General features: G+C 47.1%; 1 protein-coding gene across 12 annotated transcripts in view; it reads right to left on the bottom strand.

The window, feature by feature from the left end:
* The window catches only part of PXK (PX domain containing serine/threonine kinase like), a 101,280-nt gene extending 84,894 nt beyond the window's left edge, over positions 1 to 16,386 (bottom strand). For 8 of the 12 annotated variants that reach the window (XR_004436910.1, XR_004436912.1, XR_004436913.1 and 5 more), the window contains exon 1: positions 16,169 to 16,385. Coding sequence is in view for 6 of the 12 variants with exons in the window: in XM_033210270.1 (XP_033066161.1) it covers positions 16,169 to 16,270 (102 nt within the window). In the remaining 6 variants the exon portion in view is untranslated. Of the gene's footprint in view, positions 1 to 16,168 lie in introns of all 12 variants that reach the window. The other 4 variants (XR_004436911.1, XR_004436914.1, XM_033210272.1 and 1 more) reach the window with 2 other exon arrangements.
* Positions 16,387 to 17,130: the final 744 nt, after the last annotated feature.

Below are 17,130 nucleotides of genomic sequence, written 5' to 3'. Positions count from 1 at the left end.
TTTCCACTGCACCTTGCACACAGCAAATTAAGCTTCCTAAAATACCACTTTTATAAGCCACACATCCACCCAAACCCCCTCACTGTTGTTCAGATTCCTTAGCCCAGCATCTAGGAGGCCCCACAATTGGCTCTAATCTTCCTTTTTTTTTTTTTTTTTTGAGACGGAGTCTTGCTTTGTGGCCCGGGCTGGAGTGCAGTGGCCGGATCTCGGCTCACTGCAAGCTCCGCCTCCCGGGTTCATGCCATTCTCCTGCCTCAGCCTCCCGAGTAGCTGGGACTACAGGTGCCTGCCACCTCGCCCGGCTAGTTTTTGTATTTTTTAGTAGAGACGGGGTTTCACCACGTTAGCCAGGATTGTCTCGATCTCCTGACCTCGTGATCCGCCCGCCTCGGCCTCCCAAAGTGCTGGGATTACAGGCTTGAGCCACTGCGCCCGGCCTAATCTTCCTTTTCTGTCTTTTACGCCACACCAGAATCTTCCCCAATAAACCCAGTTGGAATGAATGAACAAACAAAGGCAGGAACCAAGTCTGTCTTGCTTAGACCTGTACCCCAAGTGCCTAGGCCATGCCAGGAACACAGGGCATACTCACAGCAGTATCTGCTGAATGAACTAATGAACTCCTGAAGTCTACAAATGCAACCTTGGCCTTAGAGAAGAATCATTCTTCAGATTTTTAAACTGAGATCCTTATGGTGGGTTACTAGGAGTTTGGAAGAGGATGAACAGTGAGGGGCCCCAGAAGGTGTTTCAGGATTTATGTGTTAAAGGCTATAAAGCTTTTGTTTCTACTTTTTAAAAATAATAACTTAAATATAGATAAAACAATAACATAAATTTTTTTCCCTCAGCCGGGCGCGGTGGCTCAAGCCTGTAATCCCAGCACTTTGGGAGGCCGAGACGGGTGGATCACAAGGTCAGGAGATCGAGACCACCCTGGCCAACACGGTGAAACCCCGTCTCTACTAAAAATACAAAAAACTAGCCGGGTGAGGTGGCGGCGCCTGTAGTCCCAGCTACTTGGGAGGCTGAGGCAGGAGAATGGCGTGAACCCGGGAGGCGGAGCTTGCAGTGAGCTGAGATCTGGCCACTGCACTCCAGCCTGGGTGACAGAGCGAGACTCCGTCTCAAAAAAAAAAAAAAAAAAAAAAAAAAACAAAAAACTAGCTGGGTGAGGTGGCGGCGCCTGTAGTCCCAGCTACTCGGAGGCTGAGGCAGGAGAATGGCGTAAACCCGGGAGGCGGGGCTTGCAGTGAGCTGAGATCCGGCCACTGCACTCCAGCCTGGGTGACAGAGCGAGACTTCGTCTCAAAAAAAATAAAAAATAAAATGAAATAAAAATAAATATTTTTTCCCTTTAACCTAGAATAGAGTAGGAGCTTCCAAACGGACACATAGTAAGTATGGGATGAGTTGTGGAAGTCATGAGTATGTTCATAACTCAGTTGGTTTATCACAGTTTTTACCATTACACAATATTTTAATTGACTTTGCTTTTAGTCATATATGATTTCATTTACATCCATAATAAACCACTGACTAAATGTAGGCTCAAGTAATGCCAATGACAAAACACGTTAGTGAGAAGTTAGAAATACAAGTGAGAATTATCATAAAAATGGTAATTCTACAAGTTGTCTGAAGATGCTCTCAGGGCCTTAAGTTGTATTCCTCTGATCATGATTTAAAAATATATATAGTTCAGATCCCAAACGATATAATTTTTAGTAATATACTGATCTAAATAAAATTTTTTTAATATTTAAAATCACTTCCAGAGAGAGTTTGTACCATTCCCTATTACTATGAAAGGAGTTTGCAAGTTAGAAAAGGCTGAGGGATACTGATTTAGAACGTTTTCTCTGAAATGCTGGCTCCTCTGTTAACCGCTCCGAGTTCCCTAAGCCCCAGGGAGGACCTGACCAGCCTCTCCCCTTGTGCCCTGCTCTCCCAGGCAGAGGGGCCCTTTAGTATAGTACTTTGCTTCATCTTTGCTTTTGTGGCTGCTATATTGACTAGGACGTCAGCTCCCTGCTTCATTCATCTTTTTATCTTAACAGGCAGCACAGTGCCTGGCACCCAGAAGACTCTTGGTAAGTATCTGTTAATGTTCCTGAGATCAAATGTCTGTGTACTGATGTTGGAACCCCTTTAGGGATTAACAAAAGCTGGGAGAGGAAGAGCTGAAATGGGCATTTGCTAGGGGCTGCCTCCCTTCAGGTCTGGGGAGCTCATGGCTGAGCACTGTGGCCTGCCCACTTGTCTTTTGCTTTGTTTTGTTTTGAGACAGAATTTTGCTCTTGTTGCCCAGGCTGGGGTGCAATGGTGCAATCTCAACTCACTGCAGCCTCTGCCTCCCAGGTTCTAGCAATTCTCCTACCTCAGCCTCCCGAGTAGCTGGGATTACAGGTGCCCGCCACCACACCTGGCTAATTATCTGTGGATTTTTAGTAGAGATGGGGTTTCACCATGTTGGCCAGGCTGGTCTTGAACTCCTGGCCTCAGGTGATCTGCCCATCTTGGCCTCCCAAAGTGCTGGGATTACAGGCATAAGCCACCACGCCTATTCAGCTGACCACTCACCTATTCCATCACCATTGAACACCAATAGCCAGCTCTGCAGCCTGGTAAGGAGGTCCTGAGCTGCATCTCCCAAGCATGGCTGTCAAAACGTGTTACTCCAGGGTAAAAAGGAAAAAACAGGGGGAAACCTGCTCTTTGAGGTGTCACTGATGTTTTTTGCCACTTATTAGCAAAGTAATCACAGTTGACAGTGAGAGAAACTTTTAAATAAATAATTTTCCTTTTCCCATTCAAAACATATATTTGAATGCCGAAAAAGCACTAGATAGTAAGCGAGTGCCCTGGCAAATACAATAGTAATAAACAGCAAAACAAATGACACTTATGTGCTGGGCTTTGTTCTGAATACTCCATGTGGATCAGCTCAGTTAATCCTTATAGCAGTCCTAACATACTCTTTCTATCCTCACATTACAGATGAAAAAACTGAGGCTGGAGAAATCAAGCAGCAATTTGTTCAAGGTCATTAAGCCATTGTTACTCTTCCCAATTATATACAGTTTTACCTGGGTGGGATTGGGGGAGGGGGGTTATAAACAGAAAACAAGGTAGTAAGAAACAATAGGTGTATAAAATGAGTGTACCTTTGAGGCAGATATACTCTATGGGAATTTCAGAGGAAGGAAAATTATATTCAGTTTGGCAGACAAGAAGCAGAAGTACCCCGTAACCCGCTTGGTAGGTACAATGGTCAGTAGTAGTACACAAGAGCTTTACCTCCAATAATGGCATTCATTCTCAAATTCACTTATTCAGCAAATGTTTGCTGCATGCTTACTATCTATGTGCCAGGGACTGGGCTAGTTTGAAACTGAATCAACACAGCAATACATAGACAATAAAGTCTGGATTTAGAGAAAAAAAAAAAAAACAAGCCTCAAAGAGGTAGAACAAGCTGCCTGCGCCCCTTACCATCTACAGTGGGAAGAAGCAGAGGTGGGTCCTCTATGCACAGACCCTCCTGTCCACCCTCAACAGCATGAGAGCCCCTAGAGCAGCGACTGCTCACCACTGCACTCCTAGAGACCACAATGCTCATCAAAGAGCGGGAGCTTGAGAAGTGCCTGTGGAATGTGGAATAAACCAGTGCCAGGTTGCTGGTGAATATGGTGGGCTACATGGTCATATGCATAGATGCCTACAGCATGGCAGTGTGACACTCAGCCATTCCCTGTGCTCTCGCAGACCAGCAGGGTGCTGTGGTGCTGGTCTGATGCTAGAGGTCTGGTGTGAGCAGGCCCATTTCTTTCTGGCTTCATTTCTCTCTACTTCTGCCAAGAGGAACACGTGCAGGACTAAAGTGCAATGAGTCCCTGCCCAGGAATCACTTGTTACCTGGTGGAAGGGCAGGCTCAAAAGGAAGGCAATGAATGACCGAGAACGACACTGCTTCCCTTTTCACCACTATAGGTGGCTCTTAGACATTTTGAGATCCAGGATTCTCCCATACCAACACTCCATTGACTTCCCCCCAGTCTAGCAAAAAATCCTCATTTGAATTATGAGGAGAAATGACCTACTTCTGATGAACACATCAAAGAAATGTGAACAGCCTTGTTTAAATATTATAAAGAGGTGCTGTGACAGCAGGTGGAGCCATGGCTAGTGCTCCAGAACCCTGCTCTCCCGCACAGAGCCCTTTGCCCTTCCCCAGGCCACTGTCTAATAAGTCATCTGTGCACACACTGAAACGCACCAGGCAAGCTGCAACCCAAAGCAACTTGTTTTCAAACTAAGAGGACATAGTTCATCTATTGTTCTAAATATAGGATTTTCTTAAAGTAGGATATTTTGGTATTATAGTACATTTGGCATTTGGTATATTATAGTACATTTTCTTCAGATGCCCATATTTCACCAACACCAACTAAAATAAGTAATACTCCAAGTTTACAGTTTTAAAATGTTTTCCTTTTTCTTTTTCTTTCTGTTTTTTGTTTTTTTTTGTTTTGTTTTTTTTTTTTTTTTTTTTGGAGACAGACTCTCACTCTGTCGCCCAGGCTGGAGTGCACTGGCACGATCTCAGCTCACTGCAACCTCTGCCTCCCAGGTTCAAGCGATTCTTGTGCCTCAGCTTCCCGAATAGCCTGGGACTACAGGCATGCACCATCCACCTGGCTAATCTTTGCATTTTTAGTAGAGACGGGGTTTCACCATGTTGCCCAGGTTGGTCTTGAACTCAAGCCATCCACACACCTCAGCCTCTCAAAGTGCTAGGATTACAGACAAGAGCCACCATGCCTGGCCTAAAAAAGTTTTTCCAACAGTGATTCTTACCCTAAGACCCAAAGCCTAAGAAAGGGCTTCAGGTCAGTGAGGTTCTGAGAGGTCACAAAGACATGTTTATGGGTATTTATGAATAGGGAAGCAGTACCTTTGATGAGATCCTTAAAGGAGTTGGGCCCAAAGAGCTAAAGAACTTGTGCTCAGAATATATTCTGAAACAATTCCGATAACAATAAAACTTGGTTGTTTCTTGGAGTTTGGTAAACAGGTGTTTATATTAAATTAGTTTAGTAGCCTTGTAGGTTTAAAAAAAAAATAACATTCTGAGTTATAAAACAGGGTGATGACTAAGGTTTCTTTTTGGGGTACTGAAAATGTTCTGGCTGGGTGCTGTGGCTCATGCCTGTAATCCTAGCACTTTGGGAGGCTGAGGCAGCTGGATCACCTGAGGTCAGGAGTTTGAGACCAGCCTGGCCAACATGGTGAAATCCCATCTCTACTAAAAATACAAAAATTAGCCAGGCGTGGTAGCGGATGCCTGTAGTCCCAGCTACTCAGGAGACTGAGGCAGGAGAATCACTTGAACCCGGGAGGCGGAAGTTGCAGTGAGCCAAGATCACACACCACTGCACTCCAGCCTGGGCAACAAAGCGAGCCTCCTTCTCACAAACAAAAAAAAAAAGTTCTAAGATTGATTGTGGTGATGAATACATAACTCTGTAAATATACCAAAAGCCATTGAATTGTATGTTTTAAATGAGTGACTCATATGGTATGTGAATTATATAAAGTTTTGTTTTGTTTTGTTTTTGAGATGGAGTCTCACTCTGTCATCCAGGCTGCAGTGCAGTGGCACGATCTCGGCTCACCGCAACCTCCGTCCCCTGGGTTCAAGCAATTCTGCTGCCTCAGCCTCCCAAGTAGCTGGGATTACAGGCATGTGCTACCACTCCCAGCTAATTTTTGTACTTTTAGTAGAGATGGGGCTTTACCATGTTGGCCAAGCTGTTCTCAAACTCCTGACCTCAAGTGGTCTGCCTGCCTCGGCCTCCCAAAGTGCTGGGATTTCAGGCATGAGCCACCATGCCTGGCTCAAAACACTTGATATTTTAACTTCAGCTAAAAATGGTTGCTTACCCTAAATGTGGTTGTCAGCAAGGTGAGCTGGAGACTAAATGATCAATCTGAAGAAACTATCCTCCTCCTGAGGTCCAAGTATTTACCAAAGATAAAGCACTTGGTTCCATACTCCTAAGTCAAAAGTTTCAAACCACAAATGAAGGGCCACTCTCATCTCTTCTGAAGAGGAGTCAACTTTAATTTCCCCCTGTACATCCCTGGTGCTTGCAAAGGAAGGCACTGATAAGAATGACTTCTAGTTTAAGGAAAAAAACAAAGGAAAAACGCTTTTACTCCCCCTCTGGTATCCCAAACACTTAAGCTCTTATGACTTCTAAAATGGAATCCATCTCCCCCTTTCTCAGGGTGCCAAAAGCTGGAACATAAAAGAGCTTCATTCCCTATAATCTCTAGCAGCCTAAAAAGAAACCACTACTTGCCCTGCAGGAGGAACGGAGGAGTTTATTTTACTTGCTCCAAACAAAACAAACCCATTTAAACTCTTTTTTTTTTTTTTTTTTTTTGAGACCGAGTTTTGCTCTTGTTGCCTAGGCTGGAGTGCAATGGTGGGATCTCGGCTCACCGCAACCTCCACCTCCCAGGTTCAAGGATTCTCCTGCCTCAGCCTCCCGAGTAGCTGGGATTACAGGCATGCGCCACCACGCCTAGCTAACTTTGTATCTTTAGTAGAGACGGGGTTTCTCCATGTTGGTCAGGCTGGTCTTGAACTCCTGACCTCAGGTGATCCACCCACCTCAGTCTTCCAAAGTGCTGGAATTACAGGCATGAGCCACCACACCCTGCCTTAAACTTTCAATCAACAATCTAGGCTGGGTGCAGAGGCTCACACTTGTAATCCCAGCACTTTGGGAGGCCAAGATGGGAGGATCACTTGAGGCCAAGAGTTTGAGACCAGCCTGGGCAACATAGGGAGGCCCTGTCTCGACAGAAAATTTAAAAATTAGCCAGGTGTTGTGATGCGTGCCTGTAGTTCCAGCTACTCAGGAGGCTGAGGCAGAAGGACTGTTTGAGCTGGAGAGGTCAAGGCTACAGTGAGCCACGATTGCTCCATACTGCCCACCAGCCCAGCTGACAGAGTGACACCCTGTCTTAAAAAAAAAAAAAAAAGGCCGGGCGCGGTGGCTCAAGCCTGTAATCCCAGCACTTTGGGAGGCCGAGACGGGCGGATCACAAGGTCAGGAGATCGAGACCACCCTGGCTAACACGGTGAAACCCCGTCTCTACTAAAGAATACAAAAAACTAGCCGGGCGATGAGGCGGCGCCTGTAGTCCCAGCTACTTGGGAGGCGGAGGCAGGAGAATGGCGTAAACCCGGGAGGCGGAGCTTGCAGTGAGCTGAGATCCGGCCACCGCACTCCAGCCTGGGCAACAGAGCCAGACTCCGTCTCAAAAAAAAAAAAAAAAAAAAAAAAAAAAAAAAAAAAAAAATTGGCCGGGCACAGTGGTTCAGGCCTGCAATCCTAGCACTTTGGGAGGCCGAGGTGGGTGGATCACCTGAGGTCAGGAGTTTAAGACCAGCCGGGCCAACAGGGTGAAACCCCGTCTCTACCAGAAATACAAAAAAAATTAGCCGGGCGTGGTGGCAGTCGCCTGTAATCCCAGCTACTTGGGAGGCTGAGGCAGGAGAATCGCTTGAACCCGGGAGGCGGAGGTCGCAGTGAGCTGAGATCGCGCCATTGCACTCCAGCCTGGGCAACAACAGTGAAACTCCGTCTCAAAAAAAAAAAAAAATCTATGTATTGAACGATCTCAAGATCACAATCCACATGGAAGCTAAGTACACATAGGTGGCTCTTTCCACCGTTCCCTAGGGAAGCAAAACATGTAACTATCTTTTCACATAAAATAAACCGCAGCCCCAGAATCTTAGATTTCTTCCTAGTAATTATAGTCAGGTACTCGGATTTATATTCCTATTACGAGAAATCTTTCTCATGAGATAGTCCTCAAAACAGGTGATATACGGGGATTGAGTATCACCAGCCCATAAATTAGGCTGCAAAAAAAAACAACTTCTGGCCAGGCACGGCCTGTAATCCCAGCACTTTGGAAGGCTGAGGCGGGCAGATCACTTGAGGTCAGGAGTTCAAGACCAGCCTGGCCAACATCGTAAAACCCCGTCTCTACTAAAAATACAAAAATTAGCCAGGTGTGGTGGCTGGCGCCTGTAATACCAGCTACCCGAGAGGCAAGGCAGGAGAATCACTTGAACCTGGAAGGTGGAGATGGCAGTGAGGCGAGATCACACTACTATACTCCAGCCTGGGCAACAGAGTAAGACTACATCTCAAAACAAAAACAAAAACAAAAAGACCACAAACCCCAACAACAACAACAAAACCAACATCTTCGATAGGCAGAGACAACTTACAATCTCTAAAGAACTAATTACCAGTACCTAAAAGCTTTCCACTCAGGGTTTTAAGACTGCATCTATCTCAGATTTCTAGGACAAGTGGGGAAAAATACATAACCACATAGAATAGATGCCCAGCAAATAACTGCTCTTATATTTTATTATAATGTGTGTAAGTGCTGCAAGATGGCCGAGAGTAGTGGCTCACACCTGTAATCCCAACACTTTGGGAGGCCAAGGCAGACAGATCACCTGAGGTCAGGAGTTACCAGCCTGGACAACATGGTGAAACCCTGTCTCTACTAAAAATACAAAAATTAGCCAGGTGTGGTGGTGGGTGCCTGTAATCCCATCTACTAGGGAGGCTGAAGCAGGAGAATTGCTTGAACCCCGGAAGCAGAGGTTGCAGTGAGCCAAGATCATGCCACTGCACTCCCATCGGGGAGCGAGACTCCAGCTCAAAAAAAAAAAAAAAAAAAAAGGCTGGGCGCAGTGGCTTACGCCTGTAATCCCAGCACTTTGGGAAGCCGAGGCGGGTGTATCACGAGGTCAGGAGTTCAACACCAGCCTGGCCAAGATGGTGCAACTCCGTCTCTACTAAAAATACAAAAAAAATTAGCCAGGCATGATGGTACGTGCCTGTAATCCCTGCTACTCAGGAGGCTGAGGCAGAGAATTGCTTGACCCTGGGAGGCAGAGGTTGCAGTGAGCCGAGATCGTGCCATTGCACTCCAGCCGGGCAACAGAGCGAGACTTCATCTCAAAAAAAAAAAAAAAAAAAGGAAGTGCTGCAAGTTAACTACCACACACTATACAAACATCTTTTTTTTTTTTTTTTTTTTTTTGAGGCGGAGTCTCGCTCTGTCGCCCGGACTGGAGTGCAGTGGCCGGATCTCAGCTCACTGCAAGCTCCGCCTCCCGGGTTCACGCCATTCTCCTGCCTCAGCCTCCCGAGTAGCTGGGACTACAGGCGCCCGCCACTTCGCCCGGCTAGTTTTTGTATTTTTAGTAGAGATGGGGTTTCACCGTGTTAGCCAGGATGGTCTCGATCTCCTGACCTCGTGATCCGCCCGTCTCGGCCTCCCAAAGTGCTGGGATTACAGGCTTGAGCCACCGCGCCCGGCCCACAAACATCTTTAAAAGAATATATATATTTTTTTGAGACGGAGTGTTGCTCTGTCACCTAGGCTGGAGTACAATGGCTCAATCTTGGCTCACTGCAACCGCTGTCTCGCAGGTTAAAACAGTTCTCCTGCCTCAGCCTCCCAAGTAGCTGGGTTACAGGCACGCCCCACCACACCTGGCTAATTTTTGTATTTTTAGTAGAGACGGAGTCTCACCATGTTGGCCAGGCTGGTCTGGAACTGCTGACCTCAGGTGATCCACCCGCCTCAGCCTCCCAAAGTGCTAGGATTACGGGCATGAACCACTGTGCCCGGACTAAAGAAATTTTTTTTTTTTTAGACTGAGAGTGCAATGGTGTGATCTTGGCTCACTGCAGCCTCCACCTACCGGGTTAAAGCAATTCTCCTGCCTCAGCCTCCCAAGTAGCTGGACTACAGGCATGCACCACCACACCCAGTTAATTTTGTATTTTTAGTAGAGACAGTTTTATCATGTTGGTCAGGCTGGTCTCGAACTCCTGACCTCATATGATCCGCCTGCCTTGGCCTCCCAAAGTGCTGGGATTACAAGTGTGAGCCACCATGCCTGGCTAAGAAAAATTTTTTAAGTATTCAGTATAACTTGGAATTCTAAAGAAAAAAAGGGAAGTGATGCAAGTTAACTATCACACACTATGCAAACATCTTTTTTTTTTTTTTTTTGAGACGGAGTCTGGCTGTGTCACCCAGGCTGGAGTGCGGTGGCTGGATCTCAGCTCACTGCAAGCTCCGCCTCCCAGGTTCACGCCATTCTCCTGCCTCCGCCTCCCAAGTAGCTGGGACTACAGGCGCCCGCCTCGTCGCCCGGCTAGTTTTTTGTATTCTTTAGTAGAGACGGGGTTTCACCGTATTAGCCAGGATGGTCTCGATCTCCTGACCTTGTGATCCACCCGTCTCAGCCTCCCAAAGTGCTGGGATGACAGGCTTGAGCCACCGCGCCCGGCTGCAAACATCTTTAAAAGAATTTTTTTTTTTGGCTCAAATAAATAGCATTCTAAAAGGAAGTTCAAATTCTGATACTGAGTACTAGATTACCTTAAAATTTCAGGATCTGAAAGCAACAATGTCTCCTAATTTTGCATTATATTTCAATAGTTATTCTGGTGATAAATAAATAGAGTTTAAAAGTCTATAAAAAGGGTCAGGTCACTGATAAGAAGCTGAAGTTCAATAAACCAAGCCACTAAAACCATCTGTTTCGGCCGGGCATGGTGGCTCACTCCTGTAATCCCAGCACTTTGGGAGGCTGAGGCGGGTGGATCACGAGGTCAGGAGATCGAGACCATCCTGGCCAACATGGTGAAACCCTGTCTCTACTAAAAATACAAAAAAATTAGCCGGGCGTGGTGGCAGGCGCCTGTAGTCCCAGCTACTTGGGAGGCTGAGGCAGGAGAACTGCCTGAACCCGGAAGGCAGAGCTTGCAGTGAGCCGAGATCATGCCACTGCACTCCAGCCCGGGCAACAGAGCAAGACTCCATCTCAAAAAAAAAAAAAAAAAAAAAAATCTGTTTCATGAATGGTAAAGATCCTAGTTGAGGCCAGGTACAGTGGCTCACGCCTATAATCCCAGCATTTTGGGAGGCCGAGGCAGGAGGATCACCTGAACTCAGGAGTTTGAGACCAACCTGGACAACATAGCAAAACCCCATCTCTACTACAAATCAAAAAATTAGCCAGGTATGGTGGTGCATGCCTATAGTCCCAGCTGCTCAGGAGACTGAGGCAGGAGGATTGCTTGAGCCAGGAGATTCAGGTTGCCGTGAGCTGTGATCTTACACTCTAGCCTGGGTGACAGAGCAAGACCCTGTCTCACAATGAAAAAAAAAAAAGACCTCAGAATCCAACATAACAAAGGCTCCATGGACGCAGGAGCTGTCTGGTTCACCATTCTATCTCTAGCATGTGCCTGGCACATAGGTATTTAATACATTTTTGTTGAATGAATGAGTATAGCTGAATAAATAAACTATGCAGGAATGCAGTTTCCAAATATCAAAAGTTCAAGGAGAGATCCATTTTCAGTAACGATTTTAACATGTAATATTACCTTTCCCACAGATTTTTAAAAAATGTTCTCTGTTGTGCCTTAACTATCACTATAATTACTGTTTCTCAAAAACAAAATGTCCAAATGGAAGATAAATAGTCCCTGATCCAGATGAACTCCACAGAATAATATTTTAAAAAGAGAAAACTGCCAGGCATGGTGGCTCAAACCTGTAAACCCCGCACCTTAGGAGCCCGAGGCAGGTGGATCACCTGAGGTCAGGCGTTCAAGACCAACCTGGTCAACATGGTGAAAACCCGTCTCTACCAAAAATACAAAAATTAGCCGGGCGTGGTGGTGCATGCCTGTAATCCCAGCTACTTGGGAGGCTGAGGAAGGAGATCACCTGAACCCGGGAGGTAGAAGCTGCAGTGAGCTGAGATTGCAGCACTGCACTCTAGCCTGGTGACACAGTGAGACTCCATCCCCCACTCCCCAAAAAAAGGAGAAAACTGAGATGAAAAGCTATCACACATAGCCTACCTACCAGCAAAAATCGGATATGCACATTTGATAACAGCGCTTTCCAAAACTGTCTGTTTCCTCTGGTTTCTATTTCAGCTAGGTAAGCATTTTTTTAGTGTACTGACTTTAAAGTTTTCCCTTTTATGTAGCCAAGAACTTATCTTTCCCTTGTCCTCTCTTGGTCCTCCCAAATTTTCTCACAACTCACCTGTGTGGTTTTTCACCAGAATTCCTTTTGTCTGGAAAATCCTCCTTCCTCCAAACCTAACCTGAAAGCATCCTCCCCCTAAATACTAGCCTTTCTGATTTTATAGAAGCTTCATTTCCCTGCAGCAGATGGCTGGTCTAGCTCTTAATGCTAAATTCATTTTGCTCCATAAAAATGATGCATCATGGCCGGGCACGGTGGCTCAAGCCTGTCATCCCAGCACTTTGGGAGGCCGAGATGGGTGGATCACGAGGTCAGGAGATCGATACCATCCTGGCTAACATGGTAAAACCCCGTCTCTACTAAAAAAAATACAAAAAACTAGCCAGGCGAGGTGGCGAGCGCCTATAGTCCCGGCTACTCGGGAGGCTGAGGCAGGAGAATGGCGTAAACCTGGGAAGCGGAGCTTGCAGTGAGCTGAGATCTGGCCACTGCACTCCAGCCTGGGCGACAGAGCGAGACTCCATCTCAAAAAAAAAAAGATGCATCAGCATCAGCAAAGCACAGAATCGCCTACCAACACAGGTCCTTTCTGCCAGTAGCTCATCCAAATATGCCTTTCTGGTGGTGACCTTGTGTTCCCTCCATCCTTCTGGTGACTCAGTTTTCCAAACCACAGAATTTTTCCCTACCAAGTTCATAAATCCTAAATCATTTTCAGTTATAGGTTGTTTCCCAGCTGGGTGCAGTAGCTCACGCCTATAATCCCAGCACTTTGGGAGGCCAAGGTGGGAGGATCACTTGAGGCCAGGAGTTCAAGATCAGCCTGGACAACACAGCAAGAACCCCATCGGTATTAAAAAATATATAGATATGTGTGTGTGTGTATATATATATATACACATATATATATATGTTTCCTAAGGTTAAACTTGATAAGTGAAAGGAACTATGGACAGAAATGAGCTTACTTGCAATAATGCCCTCTAATATGTTTAACCCTTTGCACAAATGTTGTCAGGGAGTGAAGAGATGGAGGGAGGAAGAATAAGCTTCACAAATACTTCATCAAGATGATTTCATTTGGCCAGGCATGGTGGCTCAAGCCTGTAATCCCAGCACTTTGGGAGGCCGAGACGGGCGGATCATGAGGTCAGGAGATCGAGACCCTCCTGGCTAACACGGTGAAACCCCGTCTCTACTAAAAATACAAAACACTAGCCGGGCGAGGTGGCGGGCGCCTGTAGTCCCAGCTACTCGGGAGGCCGAGGCAGGAGAATGGCGTAAACCCAGGAGGCGGAGCTTGCAGTGACCTGAGATCCAGCCACTGCACTCCAGCCTGGGCAGCAGAGCGAGACTCCGTCTCAAAAAAAAAAAAAAAAAAAAAAGATGATTTCATTTGATCTTCCTAACAACCTTGGGAAGCAGGCAGGGCAGGCACTTATTACTCCCATTTACAGATGACAAAACTAAACTTCAAAAAGGTTTAAGCGACTTGCCCAGCCTATATCACATGACTAGCAAATATCAGCCCAGACCTGTATTAAGGTCTTGCCTCTTCCAACCCCAAGTCTGCCTCTATCTCCGTATGTTTCTGTCTACATACAAGGAGTAACCTCCTAGAGATTCAGCATTTCAAAGGGAGAGTAGAGCTCTGACTTCTGGAACACCATCTCCCTTCAGCTACCAAGCTGGAAAGTCATCTTCAGTCTTCCCAAGAAAAAACAGTGCCTTTCTCTTCTACATGCCACTCTTAATAACTACTTTCCAAAATAATTTCCAACAGTTCCTGTTTTAAAAAAGACTTACTCATAAGACACTAATAGTCCAAAAAGTTTGCATCAGCATATGATTTTCTCAATAAAGTTCAGGGCTGATGCAACATTTCTCAGTCAAACTTTACAGCTAAAATGACAAGAACACAGAACAGTCAAAAAATTATGCAAGAGAATGCTACAGTTTTTTACTCTACCACATCTGCCTCTATGGGTCTCCTGTGAGTCATTGTCTTTGTGTTCAGTCATCACTATAAGAACTGCCATTTTCTACCATAAATTATTTTATTTTTTAAAGAAAAGATCTGCAGGGCCAGGTGTGGTGGCTCACGTCTGTATACCAGCACTTTGTGGGGTTGAGGCAGGAGAACGGCCTGAGCTCAGGCGTTCCAGACCAGCTTGGACAACATGGTGAGACGCTGTCTCTACACACACACACACACACACACACACACACACAGAAAAGAACTACAATAAAAACAGAATCCTATTACATCTTTCGCCACCTAAAGTACTGATCTCTAAGTTATTTTTTCAATGTTCACAATTACTTTTTTACACAAACAGAAAAAAAGGCATAGTAAGGTTGAAGTTGGATTATTTAGTCATTTGATAAACACATTTGAAATCCTATCAAAAACCAGGAAATGAGACCCCAAAGTGAGGGAGAAATGCCCCTCCTCTTGTAGCCTGGTGAAGACAAAAAAGAAAGAAGTCATTATAGGACAAACTAATCAAGATTAAGGTGTGGGTAGGCACATGGGCTGGGGCTGTAGAAATCATGGAATGCTTGTGAGTATTTATAAACATCTATCTCTTTACTTTCAATACAAAATAAACCTAAAAGACTCGACTCTATTCCCTGAAAGGTTATAAGACTTACTTGCCAATAGTCAAATCAAAAAGCAAATTTAATAGCTGAATTACTCTTGACTCCCCATCCTAAATTTCAACCCTTAAGCCATACTCCCTTTAAGCACAAATGATAGCAAGTTTAACAAATTCTGTCCTATATGTGCCTTCTCACATGTCTACAGAATAGGATTAAAGATACACAGAATGAAATAAATAGTACTTTTTAAAAAGATAATAATTTTCTTAACTGGAAGTGAATGCTTTGAACAATTCAAGCCCTACAAAGCATGGCTGTCAGAAGAGGAAAGTGAGGTTCAAAAAAGTCTCACTTTAATACAACAGAATGAAAGGTCTCTTTGAAGTCATCAGAAGAGCTTGAAGGAAAAGAGAAACAGAAGGCTATTGTGAGCTTTAGCCGCCACATCATGACCCCCCAAGCACACTGCAATGGTAAACAAACAAGCCTCTGAGTCTGAATCTGATTCGGTGGCCTGACAAAACATCACAATTGAAGGAATTTCTCTCCTCATTCATTACTTTTCCAAAAAAGTCCCACTAGCTGGAGCTCCAGGTTTCTTGCTGGTTCCTGGATTTATTGCTTGGAAATTATAATGCATAGTGTGCCTTTCAAAAAAAAGGTACAAGCAAATGAAAACAACCACAGTTTTAAAGCCCCATAAAAGACAGTGTATGTAGCAGAAACGAACTCTGCCAGCGTTTACTATGAGGACCTATTACTCCTTTATGCTACTCGAGTGGATTTTAAACTCAAATGAATGCTACCACTGCCCACTAAACAGCAAGTTAGAGAAGCACATTCATACACCTGCTTAACAGCCCCGCTGACTTCCCCACTACTTCCCGGGGCCAGGGCCAAGCGGCTGACCTGGAAACGCGGCTGTAGACCCCAGCCACTTGCACTCTGCTGTCCCAACAAGTAGGCTCTGAAGTCACACTTCATTTGGCCCGGCACACCCTCATCCCCATCACCCAGACCCTCAGCTGCAAGGAGGAAATTCCACGGCCTCAAAAAGGAAAAGGCTGGAAGCGGGCAGAAGTGGATGGTCCCGAGCGGTCTCGTTCCTGCTTCCCTGGTCCAAGGTGAGACCGAGGCTCCCGCACCCCCAACTCGGAGTCGCTTTCCTGGTCGCCGCCAAGCTCCTTCCACCCCGCGGCGCCTGGGACTGCGGTCCCCATCCTCGGCCCCTCCGGGCCTCAGCGTTCGCCTGGGCCCCGGGGACCCTGACCCAGACCCAGCGGCGCGCCACAGCCTTCTCGGCCAGGGCCGCCCACCCCGTGGCCCGGTCCCCGTCAGACTACCCTGCCTGGCCCGCGCCAGGCAGCCCGCAGCCCCCTCGCGGCCCGGGGCCGCCCCCCGCCGACCGCCCGCCCACTGGGCCGCGCACCGTGTGGGACTGCAGGCTCTGGCTCGCCTCGATGGCTGCTGTCAGCGGCACCGTGTCGTCCAGCAGCACCTTGCCGGCTGGCGGCTTCTCCATGAAGGCCATCCCGGGACGCCCGGCCGCCGCCGCCTAGGGACGCGAGGCAGGAACCTGAGGCGCCGACTCCCGCCGCCCGCCCGGCTCCACCGTTCCGCTGTCAACACGCGCCGCCCCACACGCCGCCGGGCCCGCGAGGTCCTAGCGCCGCCCTCCCCGCTGCCGCCGCCCCGGAGTCCTAGCGCCGACCTAGCGGAGTACGTGTGGGGGCCGCCAGCACTGCCTCCAGCTGGCCCGCCCCTCCGCCCTGCGGCTGCCATGGGCTCGCGCTTCCCAGCTCCTCGCAGCCGCACCGCAGACCCCGTGCCCTCCCGGGCTTCGGACCAGTGAACACCACCCTAAGCCATCACCACCAGTATCCTCAGATCCAGGGACGCCTGGTCCTGAGCCCTGGGATCCAGGAATCTTCAGGGCAAGATTTCCAAACCAGCCCTCTCAGAACTGGGCTTTTCTGGGACCGTACATCTTGAAACCCTCAGAACTGGACCTCTCTCACCCCCCAGACCCAACGACCCTAAAACTCAGAAAAAGGGCCTTCAGGATGGGACCCCCAGTCTGAGCCCTGCAAACCCAGAGACTTTCTGAAACAAGCCCTTCCGATTGAGACTTCATAAGGACTCGAACGTGGCTCCTCAGGCCTGAACACCCAAGAGCTGAACCCCATAGCTGGAGGTCTTGGACCCCAGAACCCTCAGACCCAAGCTCTAAGAACTGGAGGCCCTATAAAATGGTCCAGAGACCCCCTAGCCTCTACTCTTGGCCCCTACTGCCTGCTCAACCACATCCCTTAGACTTGGGAGTTTTTCATCCCACCATATGGGCTAGAAGAAATGTAAACCAAGAGTCAAGTCAGAGAATCTTGGGATCCA

Source organism: Trachypithecus francoisi, unplaced genomic scaffold, assembly GCF_009764315.1.
Source record: "Trachypithecus francoisi isolate TF-2019V2 unplaced genomic scaffold, Tfra_2.0 Lachesis_group0, whole genome shotgun sequence".
Classification (NCBI taxonomy): domain Eukaryota; kingdom Metazoa; phylum Chordata; class Mammalia; order Primates; family Cercopithecidae; genus Trachypithecus; species Trachypithecus francoisi.
Note: the sequence above shows the minus strand (reverse complement) of the source record. Positions and strands in the feature narration are given on the sequence as shown.